A 21,760-nucleotide genomic window follows, 5' to 3' on the forward strand; every position below is an offset into this window, starting at 1 on the left:
TCAGTGGGTTCGAGCCGGCATAGAGCTGAGCCACTTTCTTTTGTCAGAGTTGTGTTCCCTGGGGAGAGGGGGGCAGAGGGTGGGAGACATTGGCCAGTACGCAAGACATCCGTGATGCCCAAGTGAGGAGAAAGAGGAGCATCCCCTCAGAAGTGGAGGAGACAGCCGGGCGTGGTGGCTCACGCCTGTAATCCCAGCACTTTGGGAGGCCGAGGCGGGTGGATCACGAGGTCAAGAGATTGAGACCATCCTGGTCAACATGATGAGACCCCGTCTCTACTAAAAATACAAAAAATCAGCTGGGCATGGTGGCACGTGCCTGTAATCCCAGCTAGCTGAGGCAGGGGAATTGCCTGAACCCGGGAGGCGGAGGTTGCGGTGAGCCGAGATCGCGCCATTGCACTCCAGCCTGGGTAACAAGAGCGTTGAGAAACTCCGTCTCAAAAAAGAAAAAATAAATAAAAAGAAATGGAGGAGACAGCAGTTGGGCTTAGGGGCCTGATTCCAAGTCTAGGGCTTCTTTCCCCAGTGATCTGAAAGGGGACCACAGGAGATGCTCCTTTGCCCAATCTGCTGGGTACACAGGCACTCAACAAAGGTTTGGTTTTTTTTTTTTGCCTTTCACTCTTTCTCCTCCCTGAAGCAAGCAGCCTCTCAGGTATCATCTCTTAGGGACTCTCAGGCATTAGGCGAGGAGCCTGTTAAGGAAGGGTCTGGAAGGGCCTGGGCTAGGACCCTTTCTCTGGGCACCCACCTGTTTCCTTGAGATCCTGTCTGGAAGAAGGGGCTATGGATGTCAGGATCCAGGCCGGAGGGTACACACTCATCTAGCATGTGGTGGGTGGTCGGCTTCCTACGGACCATCTTCTTGTCCAACCGTGGGCAGAGCGGGATGCAGGGCACTTGGCCATAGGGGCTCTGCAGGTTGGGAGCTGGTGAAGGAGGAGGCAGAAGGGGGAATGCTTCGGAGCACGCCCAGCCTTGGGAGGCAGGCAGATTCCGGTGAAATCCTGACTCTGCTACCTAATGAACTGGGTGGTTTGGGGCAAGTCACTTAACCTCTCTGAGCTCTCTGGTGCCTCTGGAGGTGGTGATAGTGGTACCCGCCTCCCAAGAGTTGATGAGGATTAAAGGAGTAATATATGCAAGCACTCAGCTCAGTACTGCACACAGAATAAGGGCTGGTAACAGCTTAACAAGGAGCAGATGTCTTTGTGCTGGGTGCTGGCAAAATCTAGTAGGCATACTCTAGAAAGACCGCCAACCTCCTATCCTGTGACTTGGCACACAATAGGAGCCTAATAAATGGTACCTGGGCAAGGGAGGCAGGCTTAGCTAGTGGAAGGAGCATAGATTTTGGGGTCAGACCTGGATATAAACTCCTCTTTCCAAAACATACTAGATAGGGGCATTGGGCAAGCTGCTTAACTTTATCAGTTTCATTTTTCTAATCTGTAAAATGGAGGAAATACATGATTATGAGGATGATTCTAGAGCATCAGCAAAGGGCCTAGCACAGTGGGGCACTCAGTAAACAGTAAGCTGGGATTGCCAATCTCTACAGCTGTTCCTGTGTCAGTCCTGGCTCATGGGACCAACCTGAGCTCAGGCTAAGGCAGGAGGGGAGCAGTCCAATGCAGGGGGCCATTGTCATTGTCACAGGCCTGGATGTCAAATAGTGGTTATCAATATGCAGTTAAGCCCAAAGTGAGAAACTGGCCTCAGCTCCCTGGGTCTGGCTGCCTGAGGGCCCCAGGTAAGTAAGGAGGCCAGACGGGCAAGAGAGCAGAGCCCTGACCCCAGCCCAGCCCAGCCCAGCACCCCCTGCCCAGGGCCCTCACCATAGTTCTGCTGCTTCAGCCGGCCCAGGATACTGAGGACCTTTCGTTCTGGGACTTCTGAGCTCTCTTCCTGCTGGGGGTTGTAGGGAATCTTCTTCCGCAACCGCAGCCGGCGTATGGCCGCTTCCATTTCTTGGGCCTTGCAGGTGCCTGCCTTCAGCTTTTTCTGGTAGTAGCTGGGGAGGCAGTGCCCACCCATCTCAGCCTGGCTGTGTTTAATTCACCCTTCTCCTCAGCCCCTCTCTAGCCAGCTCTGGAGCAGGAACACAAGCCTAGGAGTCAGGAAACCTGGGTTCTAGTCCCAGCTCAGCCCTTACCTTTCTGTGACCATGAGCAAGTCACTGCCCTGCTTTGGGCCTCTGTAGCCCTGTGTAAAACGGAGGGAAGTGATTCTCTCTACCCTGTTAATGCGAGTGACTTGGATTCTTTGAGCTTCAAGTTTCCATTGGGTAAAACATCAAACAGTTCATGTGCCATAGGATTAAATAATAAGGATTAATTAACAAGGCCCACCAAGCATGCAGCATGGTGTCTGGCACACAGATAATGCTTTGTACATGTTACCTGTTATTTTTTGGGGGCGAGGCAGGGAGACAGAGTCTCACTCTGTTGCCCAAACTGAAGTGCAGTGGTGTGAACATGGCCTCACTACAGTCTCGAACTGGGCTCAACTGATCCTTTTACGTCAGCCTCTCAAGTAAATGGGACCTCTACCACCATGTCTAGCTATTTTTAAAAAATTTTTGTGTAGAGATGTGGTCTCACTTTGTTGCCCAGGCTGGTCACGAACTCCTGGCCTCAAGCTATCCTTCCATCTTGGCCTTCCAAAGTGTTGGGATTACAGGTGTGAGCCATTGCATGCGGCCATTCCCTATGATTTTATCACTGATATATTTACTTAGATGTGCAAGTACTTTGTAAATCATCTGTGCAGTTGCTCCTGCTCATCTTCCAGATTTCAGGTTAAGGACCCTCTGCTCCAGAAAGTCTTCTCTGTCCTATCCTCCACACCCCTACTCCACGGGGTAGCTAGGCTCCTGCTGGAGGCCCCCTGGAACCTGTAGTTACCCAATTACAGCCCACAACCCACTTGATTTTCTTTTTTTTTTTTTTTTTTTTTTTTTGAGACAGGGTTTCACTCTTGTCACCCAGGCTGGAGTGCAATGGCACAATCTCGGCTCACCGCAACCTCCGCCTCCTGGGTTCAAGCAATTCTCCTGCCTCAGCCTCCCTAGTAGCTGGGACTACAGGCGTGCGCCACCATGCCCAGCTAATTTTTGTATTTTTAGTAGAGACGGGGTTTCACCATGTTGACCAGGATGGTCTTGATCTCTTGACCTCGTGATCCACCCACCTCGGCCTCCCAAAGTGCTGGGATTACAGGCGTGAGCCACCGCACCCGGCTCTTTCTTTTTTTTGAGATGGAGTTTCGCTCTGTCGCCCAGGCTAGAGTGCAGTGGCCCAATCTCAGGGCTAACTGCAACCTCCACCTCCCTGGTTCAAGCAATTCCCCTGCCTCAGCCTCCCAAGTAGCTGGGATAACAGATGCATGCCACCACACCTGGCTAAATTTTTTTTGTATTTTTAGTAGAGACGGAGTTTTACCCTGTTGGCCAGACTGGTCTCAAACTCCTGACCTCAGGCAATCCGCCTGCCTCAGCCTCCTAAAGTGCTGGGATTACAGACGTGAACCACCACACCCAGCCCCTACTTGATTTTCTTAGCTCACTACTTGCCTTTCCCAGCTACTAGACTGCAACAGCATTCAGTAAATATTTACTGAATGCTCACTGTGTCCTGACTACTCTTCTAAGTGACTGGAAAAGAGTGTTGAAGGAGCCATCCACACAGGGCCCCTGTATCGTAGTCTCAGCCGTACTTACTCCAGCCAGCTACTAACACCTTGGACCAAGGGTGCCACAGTGGCCGCTTACACACAGGCTTCAACTAGCTTTGCACAGAGACAACCCTACAGGTCTCGCCTCAGGCCTGAGCCTCTTGCTTCCTGTCCCAGGGATTCTCTGACACATGCAACCCAGAGTGCAGGGAAGTTAAGCATCTGTCGGGGCCACCTTTGCCAAAGGAGCTAGTGGATGAGCTATACAGGCTTTTCTCTTCCTTCTAGCAGTTCTGAGCTGCCATTCGTTTTCTTTTGAGACAGTTTTGCTCTTGTTGCCAAGGCTGGAGTGCAGTGGCACAATCTCAGCTCACTGCAACCTCTGCCTCCTGGGTTCCAGCAATTCTCCTGCCTCAGCCTCCCGAGCTGGGATTACAGGCATGTGCCACTAAGCCCAGCTAGTTTTTTGTATTTTTAGTAGAGATGGGGTTTCATCATGTTGGCCAGGCTGGTCTGGAACTCCTGACCTCAGGTAATCCACCTGCCTCAGCCTCCCAAAGTGCTGGGATTACAGGTGTGAGCCACCATGCCCAGCCCTGAGCTGCCATTTTTAGTCTCCCCAGAAGATCGTGGGAGGTGTTTGACTCAGTAACACATCCTTGACTTGGCTCCTCCTCCTCCATGGTTCACACCCCTTCCCTTATTCCTCTTTCTTGGAATCATTTGTCACATCAACTACCTGGACACAGACCTACTGGCAGAGTCAGACCGTAAACAAGTAAATAAAAATAACAGGCCAGGCATGGTGGGGCTGATGCTTGCAATCCCAGCACTTTGGGAGACCAAGGTAGGAGGGTTACTTAAGCCCAGGAGTTTGAGACCAGCCTAGGCAACATAATGAGACACCTCTATAAAAAAAATTTTTTTTTTTTTTTTTTGAGACGGAGTTTTACTCTTGTTACCCAGGCTGGAGTGCAATGGCGCAATCTTGGCTCACCGCAACCTCCGCCTCCTGGGTTCAGGCAATTCTCCTGCCTCAGCCTCCTGAGTAGCTGGGATTACAGGCACGCGCCACCATGCCCAGCTAATTTTTTGTATTTTTAGTAGAGACAGGGTTTCACCATGTTGACCAGGATGGTCTCAATCTCTTGACCTTGTGATCCACCCGCCTCGGCCTCCCAAAGTGCTGGGATTACAGGCGTGAGCCACCGCGCCCGGCCAAAAAAATTTTTTTTTTATTTTAATTAAGACAGGGTTTCACCATGTTGGTCAGGCTGGTCTTGAACTCTCAACCTCAGGTGATCCGCCCGCCTTGGCCTCCAAAGTGTTTGGATTACAGATGTGAGCCACCACGCCCGGCCTACAAAAAATTTAAAAATTAGCTGGGCATGGTGACATGTGCCTGTAGTCCCAGCTACTCAAGAGGCTGACACAAGAGGATTGCTTGAGCAGGGAAGTCAAGGCTGCAGCGAGCTGTCATCATACCACTGCACTGCAGCCTGGGCGATGACAGGGCAAGATCCTGTCACAAATGCCACGTTAGGAGTGCTGGGTGCCCTGAGGAAAAGTAGAAGGGTAGGAGGTAGGGATCAGGGGCTCTTTTGCTTAAAGCGGTAAGCAAAGGTCTCAGAGGTGACATTTGAACAGGATGAGGGGAGGAAACAGAATGGGTATCTGGAGGAAGAGTCTTCAGGCAGAGGAGTGGCCTCTGAAAAGGCTGGGAGGTGCAGGAAACAGCTGGAGCCAGCAAGGAGACTGGAGAGTTACAAACACATTTGTAGACATAGGTAATCAACAACATTACCTCCCACGCATCCTTTTCCAAGAAGCTACTGGAGAACATGTTCTTCCAAAATAAGAACATAAATCAGAAAAGAGAAAGATGGCCGGCCGCGGTGGCTCACGACTGTAATCCCAGCACTTTGGGAGGCCGAGGCGGGCGGATCACGAGGTCGAGAGATCGAGACCATCCTGGTCAACATGGTGAAACCCCGTCTCTACTGAAAATACAAAAAATTAGCTGGGCATGGCGGCGGGTGCCTGTAATCCCAGCTACTCAGGAGGCTGAGGCAGGAGAATTGCCTGAACCCAGGAGGCGGAGGTTGCGGTGAGCCGAGATCGCGCCATTGCACTCCAGCCTGGGTAACAAGAGCGACACTCTGTCTCAAAAAAAAAAAAAGAGAAAGATGTGATTACAGAAAGCAGGAGATCCCGGCCAGGTGCAGTGGCTCACACCTATAGTCCCAGCACTTCCAGGAGGCTGAGGCAGGAGGATCACCTGAGATCAGGAGTTCGAGACCAGCCTGGCCAACATGGTAAAATCCCCCATCTCTACTAAAAATACAAAATTGGGCTGGGCGCCGTGGCTCACGCCTCTAATCCCAGCACTTTGGGAGGCCGAGGCGGGTGGATCACGAGGTCAAGAGATCGAGACCATCCTGGTCAACATAGTCAAACCCCGTCTCTACTAAAAATAGAAAAAAATTAGCTGGGCATGGTGGTGCGTGCCTGTAATCCCAGCTACTCAGGAGGCTGAGGCAGGAGAATTGCCTGAACCCAGGAGGTGGAGGTTGCAATGAGCTGAGATCGCGCCATTGCACTCCAGCCTGGGTAATGAGCGAAACTCCGTCTCAAAAAAACATACAAAATTAGCTGGGCATGGTGGCGCATGCCTGTAATCCCAGCTACTCGGGAGGTGAAGGCATGAGAATCACTTGAACCCAGGAGGCAGAGGTTGCAGTGAGCCGAGATGGCACCACTGCAATCCAGCCAGGGCAACATAGCAAAACTCCATCTCAAAAGAAAAAGCAAGCAGGAGATAGAATGCAGGAGAGAGGAAAAGGAAAAGGAAGACGGTGAAGGGAGATCCTGCGATGACAGCGCAAATGCCACAAACCACACCCAGCCAAATCTCTAAACATGAAAAATGCAATACCTGGCCAGGTGCAGTGGCTCACTGAAAATGGCATTTGAATCTAATAAATAATGTGCTAACTACGAAAGTAGGGTTCTCAGCCTGGCGCAGTGGCTCATGCCTGTAATCCCAGCACTTTGGGAGGCTGAGGCAGGCAGATCATATGGTCAGGAGTTCGAGGCTAGCCTGACCAGTCTGGTGAAACCCCATCTCTACTAAAAATACAAAAATTAGCCAGGCATGGTGGTAGGCGCCTGTAATTCCAGCTACTCAGGAGGCTGAGGCAGTAGAATCGCTTGAACCTGGGAGGCTGAGGTCGCAGTGAGCTGAGATCACACCACTGCATTCCAGCCTGGGTGACAGAGCAAGACTCTATGTCAAAATAATAATAATAACAATAATAATAATAATGCGGACGTTGTGGCTCACGCCTGTAATCCCAGCACTTTGGGAGGTTGAGGTGGGTAGATCATGAGGTCAGGAGTTCAAGACCAGCCTGGCCAATGTGGTGAAACCCTTCTCTACTAAAAATAGAAAAATTAGCCAGTCGTGGTGGCAGGTGCCTGTAATCCCAGCTACTTAGGAAGCTGAGGCAGGAGAGCCACTTAAACCTGGAGGAGGAAGTTGCAGTGAGATGAGATCAGGCCACCAGAGCAAGACCCTGTCTCAAAAAAAAAAAAAAAAAAAGATTCTCCCCCTTCCTCAGAGTTTTTTTTTTTTTTTTTTTTTTTGTTTTTTTTTTTTTTTTTTTTTTTTTTTTTTTTTTTTTGAGACTGAGTTTCGCTCTTGTTACCCAGGCTGGAGTGCAATGGCGCGATCTCGGCTCACCGCAACCTCCGCCTCCTGGGTTCAGGCAATTCTCCTGCCTCAGCCTCCTGAGTAGCTGGGATTACAGGCATGCACCACCATGCCCAGTTAATTTTTTGTATTTTTAGTAGAGACGGGGTTTCACCGTGTTGGCCAGGATGGTCTCGATCTCTTGACCTCGTGATCCACCCGCCTCAGCCTCCCAAAGTGCTGGGATTACAGGCTTGAGCCACCGTGCCCGGCTGTTTGTTGTTTTTTTAATTGTCCTTGTTGTTGTTGTAGGCTGTCTCTGTGCCCAAGATCAGCCGAAGGTATAAACTTAAGATCTTCTCAGGTCTTTTCTGAGCCTAGCACTTTGGGAGGCCGACGCAGGATTGCTTGAACCCAGTTCAAGACCAGCCTGGGCAACATGGCATTATGGCAAAACCCTGTATCTACAAAAAATATAAGAACAACAATACCCAAGTGAAAAATTCATTGGATGGGCTAAAGATCAGATGGGGGAGTGGGAAGCAACCAGGAATCTGCCTTCAAACCTAGACAATTGCACTGGCAGAATCTGTCCTACTGCTTTGGAACTCTGGAGTCTTACGCCATCCAGGGGAAGGTTTGGATGGCAAATTGCAGTTAATCTTGGTCAAGTTAAACTTTTAGCACAGTATCAGCTATTTGTCCTCCATTTCCAGCCCCAGGAGCGGCTTGCTGGAGCCAGGGTAGACGACAAGGGCCCTGTCCTCCACAATAGTGGGAGTTGTGCTCTGATCACTAATGGCTGCTTCTGAAAACAAAGGTGCAAAGAGGAGCCGTTGGACCTCCCGACGTCGTTGCAAGCCCTTGCCCCCTGTGTGTGTGTGTATGGTTTGTTGTTTTTTTTTTTTTGGTAAACCAAGACTCCCTTCCAGTTGAAGTGACTTCCAGGAAGTGCAAAGGGTCAGTGCCCTTTTCCTCACTTCATTTTTCTCTTTTCACCCTTTTCGGACGCAGACATTGAAGACTAAGACATTCAGAAGCAACCGTATCTATGGGGGGAAATTAGAAAGTAACCCCAGTTCTCAGGGAAAGGCACGGGCTCAGAAAAGATCTGAGAAGAGCTTAAGTGTATACTTTAGACTGCTCTTTGACACAGAGACAGCCTGCAACAACAAAAATGAATAAACAATAACCAAAAAACAGCAAACTTCGAGGGATGGGGAGAATCTTATTGTCATAGTTACCACATTCTTAGATTCAAATGTCCAGTTTTCAGCAAAAAATCATAGTCATTCAAAGAAACAGGGAAGCTTGGCCATTTATTTATTTATTCATTTAGAGACGGAGTTTCACTTTTGTTACCCAGGCTGGAGTGCAATGGCGCGATCTCAGCTCACCGCAACCTCCGCCTCCTGGGTTCAGGCAATCCTCCTGCCTCAACCTCCTGAGTAACTGGGATTACAGGCACGCGCCACCATGCCCAGCTAATTTTTTTTGTATTTTTAGTAGAGATGGGGTTTCACCATGTTGACCAGGAGGGTCTGGATCTCTTGACCTCGTGATCCACCCGCCTCGGCCTCCCAAAGTGCTGGGATTACAGGCTTGAGCCACCGTGCCCGGCGCTATTTATTTATTTATTGAGATAGAGTCTTGCTCTGTCACCCAGGCTAGAGTGCAGTGGTGCAATCTTGGCTCACTGCAACCTCTGCCTCCTAGGTTCAAGCGATTCTCCTGCCTCAACCTCCCATCACTGGTGCCCATCACTGCGTCCAGCTAATTTTTGTATTTTTAGTAGAGACAGAGTTTCACCATCTTGGCCAGGCTGGTTTTGAACTCCTGACTTCATGATCCACCCGCCTTGGCCACCCAAAGTGCTGGGATTACAGATATGAGCCACATCGCCCAGCTTATTTTTATTTATTTTTTTTTTTTAGACGAAGTTTCGCTCTTGTTACCCAGGCTGGAGTGCAATGGCGCGATCTCGGCTCGCCGCAACCTCCGCCTCCTGGGTTCAGGCAATTCTCCTGCCTCAGCCTCCTGAGTAGCTGGGATTACAGGCACGCACCACCATGCCCAGCTAATTTTTTGCACCTTTAGTAGAGATGGGGTTTCACCATGTTGACCAGGATGGTCTCGATCTCTTGACCTCGTGATCTACCCACCTCGGCCTCCCAAAGTGCTGAGATTATAGGCTTGAGCCACCGCGCCCGGCATTTTTTTTATTTTTTTGAGATGGAGTTTTGCTCTTGTTGCCTAGGCTGGAGTGCGGTGGTGTGTTCTTGGCTTACCACAACCTCCACCTCCCAGGTTCAAGCAATTCTCCTGCCTCAGCCTCCCAAGTAGCTGGAATTACAGGTGCCTGCCGTCATGCCCAGCTAATTTTTTATTTTTAGTGGGGATGGGGTTTCTCCGTGTGGTCAGGCTAGTCTTGAACTCCCAACCTCAGGTGATACGCCTGCTTCAGCCTTCCAAAGTGCTGGGATTACAGGCATGAGCCACCACGCCTAGCCAAGCATAGCCATTTAAAGGAAAAAAAAAATCAACAGAAACAGTCCCTGAAAAAGACCTGACAACAGATGTACTAGAAAAAGTCTTTATAGAACAGCTGTCTTGGCCGGGCCCTGTGGTTCACACCTGTAATCCCAGCTCTTAGGGAGGCAGAGGCGGAAGGATAGCTTGAGTCCAGGAGTTTGAGACCTGCCTGGGCAATATAGCGAGACCCTGTTCTCCACATTAAGGAAAGAAGCAAAAAGACAAAAAAAAAAAAAAAAAAAAATAGCTGTCTTAAAGATGCTCAGAGGTCGGCCGGGCGCGGTGGCTCAAGCCTGTAATCCCAGCACTTTGGGAGGCCGAGGCGGGTGGATCACGAGGTCAAGAGATCGAGACCGTCCTGGTCAACATGGTGAAACCCCGTCTCTACTAAAAATACAAAAAATTAGCTGGGCATGGTGGCACGTGCCTGTAATCCCAGCTACTCAGGAGGCTGAGGCAGGAGAATTGCCTGAACCCGGGAGGCGGAGGTTGCGGTGAGCCGAGATCGCGCCATTGCACTCCATCCTGGGTAACAAGAGCGAAACTCCGTCTCAAAAAAAAAAAAAAAAAAAAAAAAAAAAGATGCTCAGAGAACCAAAGGAAGACTTGGAGAAAGTCCAGAAAACAATGTATGAACAAGATGGAAATTTACAAAAGAGATTAAAAATCCAAACAAGAAACCAAAAAGATTGTGGAGTTGAAAAGTACGATAACTGAAATGAAAGTTTCACGAGAGGGATTCAAGGTAGATTTGAGTGGGCAGAAGAATCAATGAACTTGAAGATAGGACAGTGGAATAATCACTTTTCACTCTGGAGTTGAGAAGTACAATAATCGAAATGAAAATTTTACTAGCGGGATTCAAGGTAGATTTGAGCAGGGAGAAGAATCTGTGAGTTTGACGATAGGACAATGGAATTATCAAGTCTGAGGAAGAGAATGAAAAAATAATTGAAGAAGCCAGGCACGGTGGTTCACGCCTGTAATCCCAACACTTTGGGAGCCGAAGTGGGCGGATCACCTGAGGTCAGGAAATCAAGACCAGGCTGGCCAACATGGTGAAACCCTGTCTCTACAAAAATACAGAAATTAGCTGGGCATGATGGCAGGTACCTGTAATCCCAGCTACTCCAAAGGCTGAGACAGGAGAATCTCTGGAACCCGGAGGCAGAGGTTGCAGTGCGCCAAGATCTGTGCTGTTGCATTCCAGCCTGGGTGACACAGCGAAACTTTGTCTCAAAATAATAATAAATAATTGAAGAAAAGTGAACCCCAGAACTTTGGGAGGCTGAGGTGGGCAGATCGCTTGAGGTCAGGAGTTTGAGGTCAGCCTGGTCAATATGGTGAAACCCCATATCTAGGCCGGGTGCAGTGGCTCAAGCCTGTAATCCTAGCACTTTGGGAGGCCGAGGCGGGTGGATCACGAGGTCAAGAGATCGAGACCATCCTGGTCAACATGGTGAAACCCCATCTCTACTAAAAATACAAACAATTAGCTGGGCATGGTGGCACGTGCCTGTAATCCCAGCTACTCAGGAGGCTGAGGCAGGAGAATTGCCTGAACCCAGGAGGCGGAGGTTGTAGTTAGCTGAGATCGCGCCATTGCACTCCAGCCTGGGTAACAAAAGCGAAACTCCGTCTCAGAAAAAAAAAAAAAAAAGAAAGAAACCCCATATCTACTAAAATTACAAAAATTAGCTGGGTGTGGTGGTGCACTCTTGTACTCCCAGCTACTCCAGAGGCTGAGGCAGGAGAATTGCTTGAACCCGGGAGTCACAGCTCGCAGTGAGCTGAGATTGCACCACTGCACTCCAGCCTGGGCAACAGAGCAAGATTCTGTCTCAAAAAAAAAAAAAAAAAATAGTATTCAGGAATACAAACAAATGCAAGTGAAAAAAAAAATACAGCCTCACATCCACCAGAATGACTAAATAAGACTGACAGTACCAAATCTGAACAAGATGGGGAGTAACTGGAGCACTCATATTGTTGGTGGGAGTTTAAATTGGTTCAACTACATGGAAAAAGTTCTGGCATTTTCCTTTTTCTTTTTTCAGCTGGGTCTGGTGGCGGGCCCTTATAATCCCAGCTATTGGGGAGGTTGAGGCAGGATAATTGCTTGAACCCGGGAGGCAGAGGTTGCAGTGAGCCGAGACTGCCCCATTGCACTCCAGCCTGGGCAACAGAGTGAGATTCTGTCTCAAAAAACAAACGAACACAAAACAAAACAAAAAAAAACATGCAGAGGCTGGGCACAGTGGCCCAAGCCTGTAATCCCACCACTTTGGGCAGCTAAGGCGGGCAGATCATAAGGTCAGGAGTTCGAGGCCAGTCTGACCAACAAAAATTAGCCGTGTGTGGTGTGCACACCTGGAGACAAGAGAATCGCTTGAACCTGGGAGGTGGTGATTGCAGTGGGCCGAGATCACGCCACTGCATTCCAGCCTGGACGACAAAGTGAGACACTGTCTCAAAAAAAAGCAAAACGAAACAAAAAATATGCTGAGTGGGTACCAAAAATACAGCACAACAGGGTGACTGTAGTCATCAATAATGTAATTGTGCAATTTAAAATAACTAAAAGAGGCCCGGCATGGTGGTTCATGCCAGTAATCCCAGCACTTTGGGAGGCCGAGGCAGGTATATCACCTGAGGTCAGGAGTTCAAGATCAGCCTAGCCAACATGGTGAAACTCTGACTCTACTAAAAATACAATGAGGCTGGGCACAGTGACTCACACCTGTAATCCCAGCACTTAGGAAGGCTGATGGCCGGGCGCGGTGGCTCAAGCCTGTAATCCCAGCACTTTGGGAGGCTGAGGCGGGTGGATCACGAGGTCAAGAGATCAAGACCATCCTGGTCAACATGATGAAACCCCGTCTCTACTAAAAATACAAAAAATTAGCTGGGCGTGGTGGCGCGTGCCTGTAATCCCAGCTACTCAGGAGGCTGAGGCAGGAGAATTGCCTGAACCCAGGAGGCGGAGGTTGTGGTGAGCCGAGATCGCGCCATTGCACTCCAGCCTGGGTAACAAGAGCGAAACTCTGCCTCAAAAAAAAAAAAAAAAAAAAAAAAAAAACAGCCGGGCGCGGTGGCTCACGCCTGTAATCCCAGCACTTTGGGAGGCCGAGGCGGGTGGATCACGAGGTCGAGAGATCGAGACCATCTTGGTCAACATGGTGAAACCCCGTCTCTACTAAAAATACAAAAAATTAGCCGGCCATGGTGGCGCGTGCCTGTAATCCCAGCTACTCAGGAGGCTGAGGCAGGAGAATTGCCTGAACCCAGGAGGCGGAGGTTGCGGTGAGCCGAGATCGCGCCATTGCACTCCAGCCTGGGTAACAAGAGCGAAACTCCGTCTCAAAAAAAAAAAAAAAAAAAAAAGGAAGGCTGAGGCGGGTGGATCACCTGAGATCAGGAGTTCGAGACCATCCTGGACAACAGGGAGAAACCCCGTCTCTACTAAAAATAACAAGAATTAGCTGGGCATGGTTGTGGGCACCTATAATCCCAGCTACTTGAGAAGCTGAGGCAGGAGAATCACTTGAACCTAGGAGACAGAGGTTGCAGTGAGCTGAGATTGTGCCATTGCTCTCCAGCCTGGGCAACAGAGCAAGACTCTGTCTCAAAAAAAAAAAAAAAAAAAAATACAATGGATACTCCAGCCTAGGCAACAGAGCGAGACTTCAGGGTTATGCATCCCCTGAAGCACTTATCCTTTATGTTACAAAAATCCAATTATACTTATTAAAATTTTTAAAATTTATATATATATGTATATGTGTGTGTGTGTGTGTGTGTGTGTATATATATATATGTGTGTATATATATATATATTTGATTTATTTAAAGAGAGAGAAACTGGAGAAGGAGAGAGAAAGAAACAGCTAACTCCCACACTGAGTGAGAGAATCCAGAAAGACGGCATCTGGGAGAGGAACGCAGCTTCCACACTGAGCGGATGGGAATAAAGAGAGGTGGAGTTTAGGAGGGGAAGACAGGCTTCCACGGAGAGAGTGTGGAAGGGGACTCCAGAGGGAAAATCCAGGAGAGAGAAAGATGGCTTCCATGAAGGGAGTGTTTGTGGAAGGGGACCCAAACATGGAGTCCCTCCAATCATACTCTTTTAGTTATTTTTATTTTATTTTATTTTGAGATGGAGTTTCGCACTTGTTGCCCAGGCTGGAGTGCACTGGTGCAATCTCAGGTCACTGCAACCTCCACCTTCCTGGTTCAAGCGACTCTCCTGCCTCAGTCTCCCGAATAGCTGGGATTACAGGTGTCCACCACCATGCCCAGCTGATTTTTGTATTGTTAGTAGAGATGAGGTTTTGCCGTGTTGGCCAGGCTGGTCTTGAACTCCTGACCTCAGGTGATCCACCTGCCTTGGCCTCCTAAAGTGCTGGGATTATAGGCATAAGCCACCGTGCCCGGATGGAAAAAAAGATCTCTTGTCTTTGCAGTTGCTAAATAGATCTTGCTGGAACAGGCTGCAATCATTCCCCTTTCCCTGGCCCATGTGGAAAAGGCCTGGTCTGTGGTAGGAAAAAAATGAGTCCAACTTACTGATTGGCAGGGACAAGGCTTTGTGTGATACATTGAGAGGAGATTCCAGCAGGCTGAGGGCCTGGTTCCTACAGGCTCAATTCTGTGAGATACACTTCTGTCCTGGTATCCTTCCGTCACTTGCATTGAAGAGTTGAGGAAATGTGACCTCATTTTACAGATGAAGAAACTGAGTCTTGAGAGAAAGCAACTTGCCCAAAGCTACAGAAGTAGTAAGAGGCACAGACAGAACTCTACATTTTTTCTTTTCTTTTTTTAGAGATGGGCTATTACTCTGTCACCCAGGCTGGAGTGGAGTGGCACCATCATAGCCCGCTACAGCCTCAAACTCCTGAGCTCAAGCAATCCTTCCCCTTTAGCCTCCTGAGTAGCTAGACTACAGGCACACACCGCCTTGCCCAGCAACAAACTGCCTTTTGGCTGGGCATGGTGACTCATGCCTGTAGTCCCAGCATTTTGAGAAGCCAGGCATAGTGGCACACACCCGTAGTCCCAGCTACTAGGGAAGCGGAGGTGGGAAGATTGATTGAACCCAGGAGGTCGAGGTTGCAGTGAGCCGTGATTTTATCACTACACTCCAGCCTGGGTGACAGAGGGAGACCCAGCCACCTCTGTTGAAAGCTAGCATTTAGGCCGGGCATGGTGGCTCATGCCTGTAATTCAAGCACTTTGGAGGCCAAGGCGGGTGGATCACCTGAGGTCGGGAGTTCAAGACCAGCCTGAACAACATGGTGAAGCCCTGTCTTAAAAAAAAGAAAAAGAAAAAAGATAGCTAGCATTTATTGAGCAACAATCATTAAAATATGTATATTCTTTTTTTCTTTTTTTTTAGAGACGGGGTCTTGCTATGTTGCCCAGGCTGGAGTGCAGTGGCTGTTCACAGGCGTGATCCCACTACTGATCAGCACAGGAGTTTTGACCTGCTCCATTTCTGACCTGTTTAAGGAGGGCCAGTTTACCCCTCCTTGGGCAACCTGGTGGTCCCCCACTCCCAGGAGGTCACCATAATGATACTGAACTTAGTGTGGACACCCAATCGGCGTAGTGCACTACACCCCGGAATTCCTGGGCTCAAGCGATCCTCCCACCTCAGCCTCCCGAGTAGCTGGGACTACAGGCATGTGCCACCGTGCCAGGCTAAAATATGTGCATTTCAAAGACTGGAAATGGAGGCTTGGCCTCCTCTGAGGCATGAGGGCCTGAAACTGCCATTTGAAGATCAACTGGACCAGTCCGCCTTCACCCTTTGCCTCTAGCCCTGACATGTTCGTGTTGTTTCACCTGTGGCTGTCACTTCCTTAGATGAACCACTGCCTACCCACCCACCTGCCCTCGAGAGTGGAGGCGTTTGTGTCTTCTGACCCAGGTAGGATCCGTCAAATTCCTTTCCTGGGATTGCTCTATGGGTGCTGCAGGAAAGAATTCCTCTTGCTGCCCTAGGAGGGTGTGAGTATGGGCCCGACAGCTACCATCCCTCTCTCTGTAGGAAGAGCCTAGCTGAACTCAAAGCCAGTGCACAGACATGGATAGATGGAGAGAGAAAACCTTACTGGTATCATTTGGTCTCGGGAATCCTGCTAATCCTGAGGCCCCAACCAGTGATTTGGGCCACACATTCCTCTTCTGCTTCAGCCAGTTTTATTCCAGTTTCTTCCACTTACTTTTTTTCTTTTTGTGAGACAGAGTCTCACTCTGTTACCCAGGCTGGAGTGCAGTGGTGCAATCTCAGCTCACTGCAACTTCTGCCTCCTGGGTTCAAGCAATTCTCATGGTTCAGCCTCCCGAGTAGCTGGGATTACAGGTGTGTGCCACCATGCCTGGCTAATTATTTGTATTAGTAGAGATGGGGTTTCGCCATGTTGGCCAGTCTGATCTTGAATTCCTGACTGCAGGTGATCCACCCGCCTTGGCCACCCAAAGCGCTGGGATTAGATGCGTGAACCACTGCCCTGGATTCCAGCCTCTTTCACTTGTGACTAAAAGTCCTAACTACCAAAAGTTCTCAGTGCCAAAATGCTAGATGCCACCTCTGTGTCCACAGCCCTCACCCCCAACAACCAGCCCCACTCACTTTGTGATCTCCTCCAAGGCTGCCTCTGGTAAGGCCAGCATCTCTACCAGCTGGGACAGGATCTCAAAGAGCAGCGTGTGGGGGTTGTGGGGAGCCATGTTCGTCAGGGTGTTCTGTTCTGGAGACATGGGATAGTGGTTGCCGTTACCACTGGGCAGTCCTGAATGCCCTCTCCTCTCCCCACAACCAGCCTCCCAGCCCCTCCTCTAGTTCTGACTACCCTGGGCACATCCCTGCTCACCCACAGAGCAGAAGAAGCGCCTGGTGTCTGTCATCACAGCCAAGAAGTCTTTGAAGTCCACATGACCATCTCCTGTGGAGGCCAGAGGAGTAACCGGGTGGGCAGGGACCTTCCAGAACAGGTCCATGCATTGCAGCCCAGGTGTGGTTATTACAAGTTACTCGCTGGTCTGATTATCAAAGCAGTGCATACTCAATGCAGAAAATGGGAGACATAGCAAAGTCGAAGCTGAAAGTTAAAATCTTCTGAATAGGGCTGGACGCAGTGGCTCATATCTGTAATCTTAGCACTTTGGGAGGCCAAGGCGGGAGGATGGCTTGAGCCCAGGAGTTCGAGACCAGCCTGGGCAACATAGTGAGACCTCATCTCTACCAAAAATATAAAAATTAGCTCGGTGTAGTGGCATGTGCCTGTAGCCTCAGCTACTTGGGAGGCTCAGGTGGAAGAATTTCCTGAGCCTGGGAGGTCAAGGCTACAGTGGATGTGGTTGTGCCACTGCAGTCCAGCCTGGGCAACAGAGGGAGATGCTGTCTCAAAATAAAACCAAATCTCTAACTTCCTGGATTAGAAGTTCCTGGAACTTCCATCCTAGAGGAAGCAGTGTTGGCTCATACTCCAGGTCCGCCACTTACTACCTGTGTGACCTTGGCAAGGTCTCTTACCCACACTAAGCTTTAGTTTTCTCATCATTAGGGAGAGAATAATCATAATGGCAACCTCTGAGATAAAAGGAGGCAAAGCACTTAGAACAGCACCATGAGGCCGGGCGCGGTGGCTCACGCCTGTAATCCCAGCACTTTGGGAGGCCGAGGTGGGTGGATCACGAGGCCAAGAGATCGAGATCATCCCGGTCAACATGGTGAAACCCCGTCTCTACTAAAAATACAAAAAATTAGCTGGGCATGGTGACGCGTGCCTGTAATCCCCGCTACTCAGGAGGCTGAGGCAGGAGAATTGCTTGAACCCAGGAGGCGGAGGTTGCGGTGAGCCAAGATCGCGCCATTGCACTCCAGCCTGGGTAACAAGAGCGAAACTCTGTCTCAAAAAAAAAAACCAAAAAAAAAAAAACACCACCATGCATGGCCGGGCGCAGTGGCTCACGCCTGTACTCCCAGCTCTTTGGGAAGCTGAGGCGGGCGGATCGTGAGGTCAAGAGATTGAGACCATCCTGGCCAACATAGTGAAACCCCGTCTCTACTGAAATACAAAAATTAGTGGGGCATGGTGGCGGGTGCCTATAGTCCCAGCTACTCGGGAGGCTGAGTCAGGAGAATTGCTGGAAGCCGGGAGGCGGAGGTTGCAGTGAGCCGAGATCGGGCCATTGCACTCCAGCCTGGTGCCTGGCGAAAGAGCAAGACTGTCTCAAAAAAAAAAAAAAAGAACAGCACCGTGCGTATAACACATGCTCACTAAATGTCAATGACTGATAATACCTTATGCTAGTCGCTGCACGGAACAGGTACCTATAAGAGTCCCACCTTGGCCTTCCAGGCCCTGCAGGAGCTGCCTGTCGCCTGACTCCAGCCTCACTTTGTGCCAGTCTCCCCAGCACTAACCTGCTTCCCCGCCCTGGGCCTTTGTACATGCTGCTTCCTTCTCTGCCCTAGAATTCCTCCACCACCCTCCAACTCCACCTTCCGAGTAGCCGGGATTACCATGCCCAGCGAATTTTTGCATTTTTAGTAGAGATGGAGTTTCACCATGTTGGCCAGGCTGGTCTCCAACTCCCGACTTCAGGTGATCCACCCACCTCAGCCTCCCAAAGTGCTGGATTACAGGTGAGAGCCACGGTGCCTGGCCCCCTTCTAAGCCACTTTAAGTCCCACTTCCACTGGTGCCTCTTTCTTTTGTGTCAGCCCTCGCCTAATGGCAGTAGCTGTTTCTGTGAGCCCTTCCAGGGCAGGATCTCATGCGTCTTATACATCTCCTTATCCTCTGTGCCCTGCACGGGGACGGGCCCACAGAAGACATTTGGTAAGTATTTATTAGATAAAAATAATACTAGCAGCTAATGTGGCCAGCTGCGGTGGTTCGCGCCTGTAATCCCAGCACTTTGGGAGGCTAAGGCGGGTAGATCATGAGGTCAGGAGTTCAAGATCAGCCTGGCCAAGATGGTGAAACCCCTTCTCTACTAAAACTGCAAAAATTAGTCAGGCGTGGTGGCAGGCGCCTGTAATCCCAGCTACTCAGGAGGCTGAAGCGGGAGAACCACTTAAACCTGGGATGTGGAGGTTGCAGCGAGCCGAGATCTGCACTCCAGCCTGGGTGACAGAGTGAGACTTTGTCTCAGGAAAAAAAAAAATTCTACGATGTTGGGCATAGTAACTCACACCTGTAATCCCGGCACTTCAAGAGGCTGAGGCGGGTGGCTCCCTTGAATCCAGGAGTTTGAGACCAGCCTGGGCAACAAAGTGAGACCCTATCTCTGCAAAAACCAAAAAATTAGCCAGGCATGGTAGTATGCCTATAGTTCCAGCTACTCAAGAGGCTGAGGTGGCAGGATTGCTTGAGCCTGGGAGGTTGTGGTGAGCCAGGATCACAGGATTGCACTCAGCCTGAGCAGCAGAATGAGACCCCGTCTCAAACAACAAGAACAACAAAGGAATTTCTAGGTTGTGACAGCAGAGCATTACACCAAGCACGGGACCCTCCCGGTGTGGCGCCCATGCAGCGGCACAGCTCTCATGCCAGTAAAGCAGGCCCTGCCTGGGACGTAGAGCAGAGCCCTCTGCCACTCACCATTGACGTCAGCACTCATCAGGGCGTCCTCCACCTGGGCCGGCGTCACAGAGAAGCCCACTAGGAGCAGGATATTCTTCAGGCTCTGTGCGTCCACTTCACCAGGGCCATTGAAGATCTCAAAGTAGCTGCGGAAGGCTGTGGGGAGGGCAGGGTTATGTGGGGTAGGGGCATTTCTTGTTTTCCCCATTCATCTCATCACCCCAACCACCCTCCTGCCAGCCTCCTCTACCATCAAGAATGAAAATAAAGGAGCTGGGCATGGTGGCTCATGCCTGAAATCCCAGCACTTTGGGAGGCCAAGGCAGGCAGATCACCTAAGGCCAGGAGTTCAAGACCCGCCTGGCCAACATGGCAAAACCCTGTCTCTACTAAAAATACAAAAATTAGCCAGGCCTGTTGGTGCGTGTCTGTTGTCCCAGCTACTTGGGAGGCTGAGAATGCTTATTCTTGTTGTAGCGATGGGGAAACTGAGACTCAGAGGTTAGTGACTGGACATTCTTTCTGACTAAGTCTGTGCCCTGCACCTTGGTCACCTATCTGGATGGACGTGGTCGCTAGGATTGCTGCACTGTGTGGACCACAGCAGAGGATGGGAAGGGTCTGAGAGTGTCCCAGAGCAGCACTAACTGATACAAAGGCCATGTACTAGTCAGATCGTGTGGTGTCTGGTTTCTCAGCCCATGGCAAAATGTGGGTTGAAGTCAACAGAGGGTCTTACTCTATAGCTCTGGTGGGAGTGCAATGGTGTGATCATGGCTCACTGTATCCTCCATCTCCTAGGCTCAAGGGATCCTACTGTCTGAGCCTCCCCAGTAGCTGGGACTACAGGTGCGCACCACCATGCGCAGCTTTTTTTTTTTTTTAATTATTTTTATTTATATATTTGTTTATTGAGAAGGAGTCTCGCTCTGTAGCCCAGACTGGAGTGCAGTGGCGGGATCTCGGCTCACTGCAACCTCTGCATCCAGGTTCACGTGATTCTCCTCCCTCAGCCCCCTGAGTACCAGCGTTTTTCATTTTTATTTTTAGTAAAGATAGGGTCTCCCTGTGTTGCTCCGGCTGGGGTTGAAATCCTAGGCTCAAGCGATCCTCCTGCTTCGGCCTCCCAAAGGGCTGGAGTTACAGCCATGAGCCACCGTGCCCAGCCTGGCTCTGCCATTTAATAAGCTGGGTGGCTTTTATGTTGAAGTCTCAACCCCCAGTACTTCCAAATGTGACGGTGTTTGAAGACAGGGCGTTTAAATAGGTGATTAGGTTAAAAAGAGGCCTTTAGGGTGGGCCCTAATCCAATTCAAGTGATGTCCTCATACAAAAAAGAAATTTGGGCTAGGTGATGGCTTGCACCTGTAATCCCAGCACTTTCGGAAGCCGAGGCAGTAGAATCACTTGAGCCTGGGAGTCCGAGACCAGCCTGGGCAACACAAGAGACTCTGTCTCTGTAAAAAAATTTTAGAAATTAGCCAGGCACAGTGGCACATGCCTGTAGTCCCAGCCACTCAGGAGGCTGAGGTGGAAGGATTACTTGAACCCTGGAGGTGGAGGCTGCAGTGAGGTAGGATTGCACCACTGCATTCCAGCCTGGGTGACAGAGCAAGACCCTGTCTCAAAAGAATAAATAAATACATAAATTAAAAAATAGGCCAGGCGCAGTGGCTCACACTGTAATCCTAGCACTTTGGGAGGTCACGGTGGGAGGATCACGAGGTCAGGAGTTCAAGACCAGCCTGACCAACATGGTGAAACTTCTCTACAAAAAATTCAAAAATTACCCAGGTGTGGTGGCGCACACCTGTAATCCCAGCTACTCAGAAGGCTGAGGCAGGAGAATCACTTGAACCCAGGAAGGGGAGGCTGCAGTCAGCTGAGATCATGCCACTGCACTCTAGCCTGGGCAACAGATTGAGACTCCATCTCAAAAAATAAATACATAAATAAAAATTAATGCAAATTTGGACACACAAAAAGATACCAGGGTTGCGCATTCACAGAGGCGAGACCACGTGAGGACAATGAGAACACAGCTGTCTGCAAGCCACGCAAGGAGGCCGCAGAAGAAACTGACCTGCTGGCACCCTGATCTTGGACTTCGCTCCAGAACTGTGACAAAATAAGTGTCTGCTGTTTCAGCCGCCCGGTCTGCGGTCATTTGTTATGGCAGCTCCCACTGACTGGGAGGGCTGCCACCGGCAAGTTGCTGCCCTTTTCTGAGCCTCTATTTCCAGATCTGTACAATGGCCAT

At 50.0% G+C, this 21,760-nt stretch overlaps 1 protein-coding gene across 1 annotated transcript in view; it reads right to left on the minus strand.

The window, feature by feature from the left end:
• SPATA21 (spermatogenesis associated 21) overlaps nt 1-21,760 on the minus strand; it is a gene marked incomplete at its 5' end in the record, with an annotated part of 40,160 nt that continues 18,400 nt past the window's right edge. The window contains 6 exons of the mRNA XM_074381530.1: nt 1-58; nt 755-932; nt 1,842-2,017; nt 16,539-16,656; nt 16,780-16,851; nt 19,519-19,656. Coding sequence (XP_074237631.1) covers nt 1-58; nt 755-932; nt 1,842-2,017; nt 16,539-16,656; nt 16,780-16,851; nt 19,519-19,656 — 740 coding nt within the window. The remainder of the gene's footprint in view (nt 59-754; nt 933-1,841; nt 2,018-16,538; nt 16,657-16,779; nt 16,852-19,518; nt 19,657-21,760) is intronic.

The sequence above is a fragment of the Saimiri boliviensis genome, chromosome 11, assembly GCF_048565385.1.
Source record: "Saimiri boliviensis isolate mSaiBol1 chromosome 11, mSaiBol1.pri, whole genome shotgun sequence".
NCBI lineage: Eukaryota > Metazoa > Chordata > Mammalia > Primates > Cebidae > Saimiri > Saimiri boliviensis.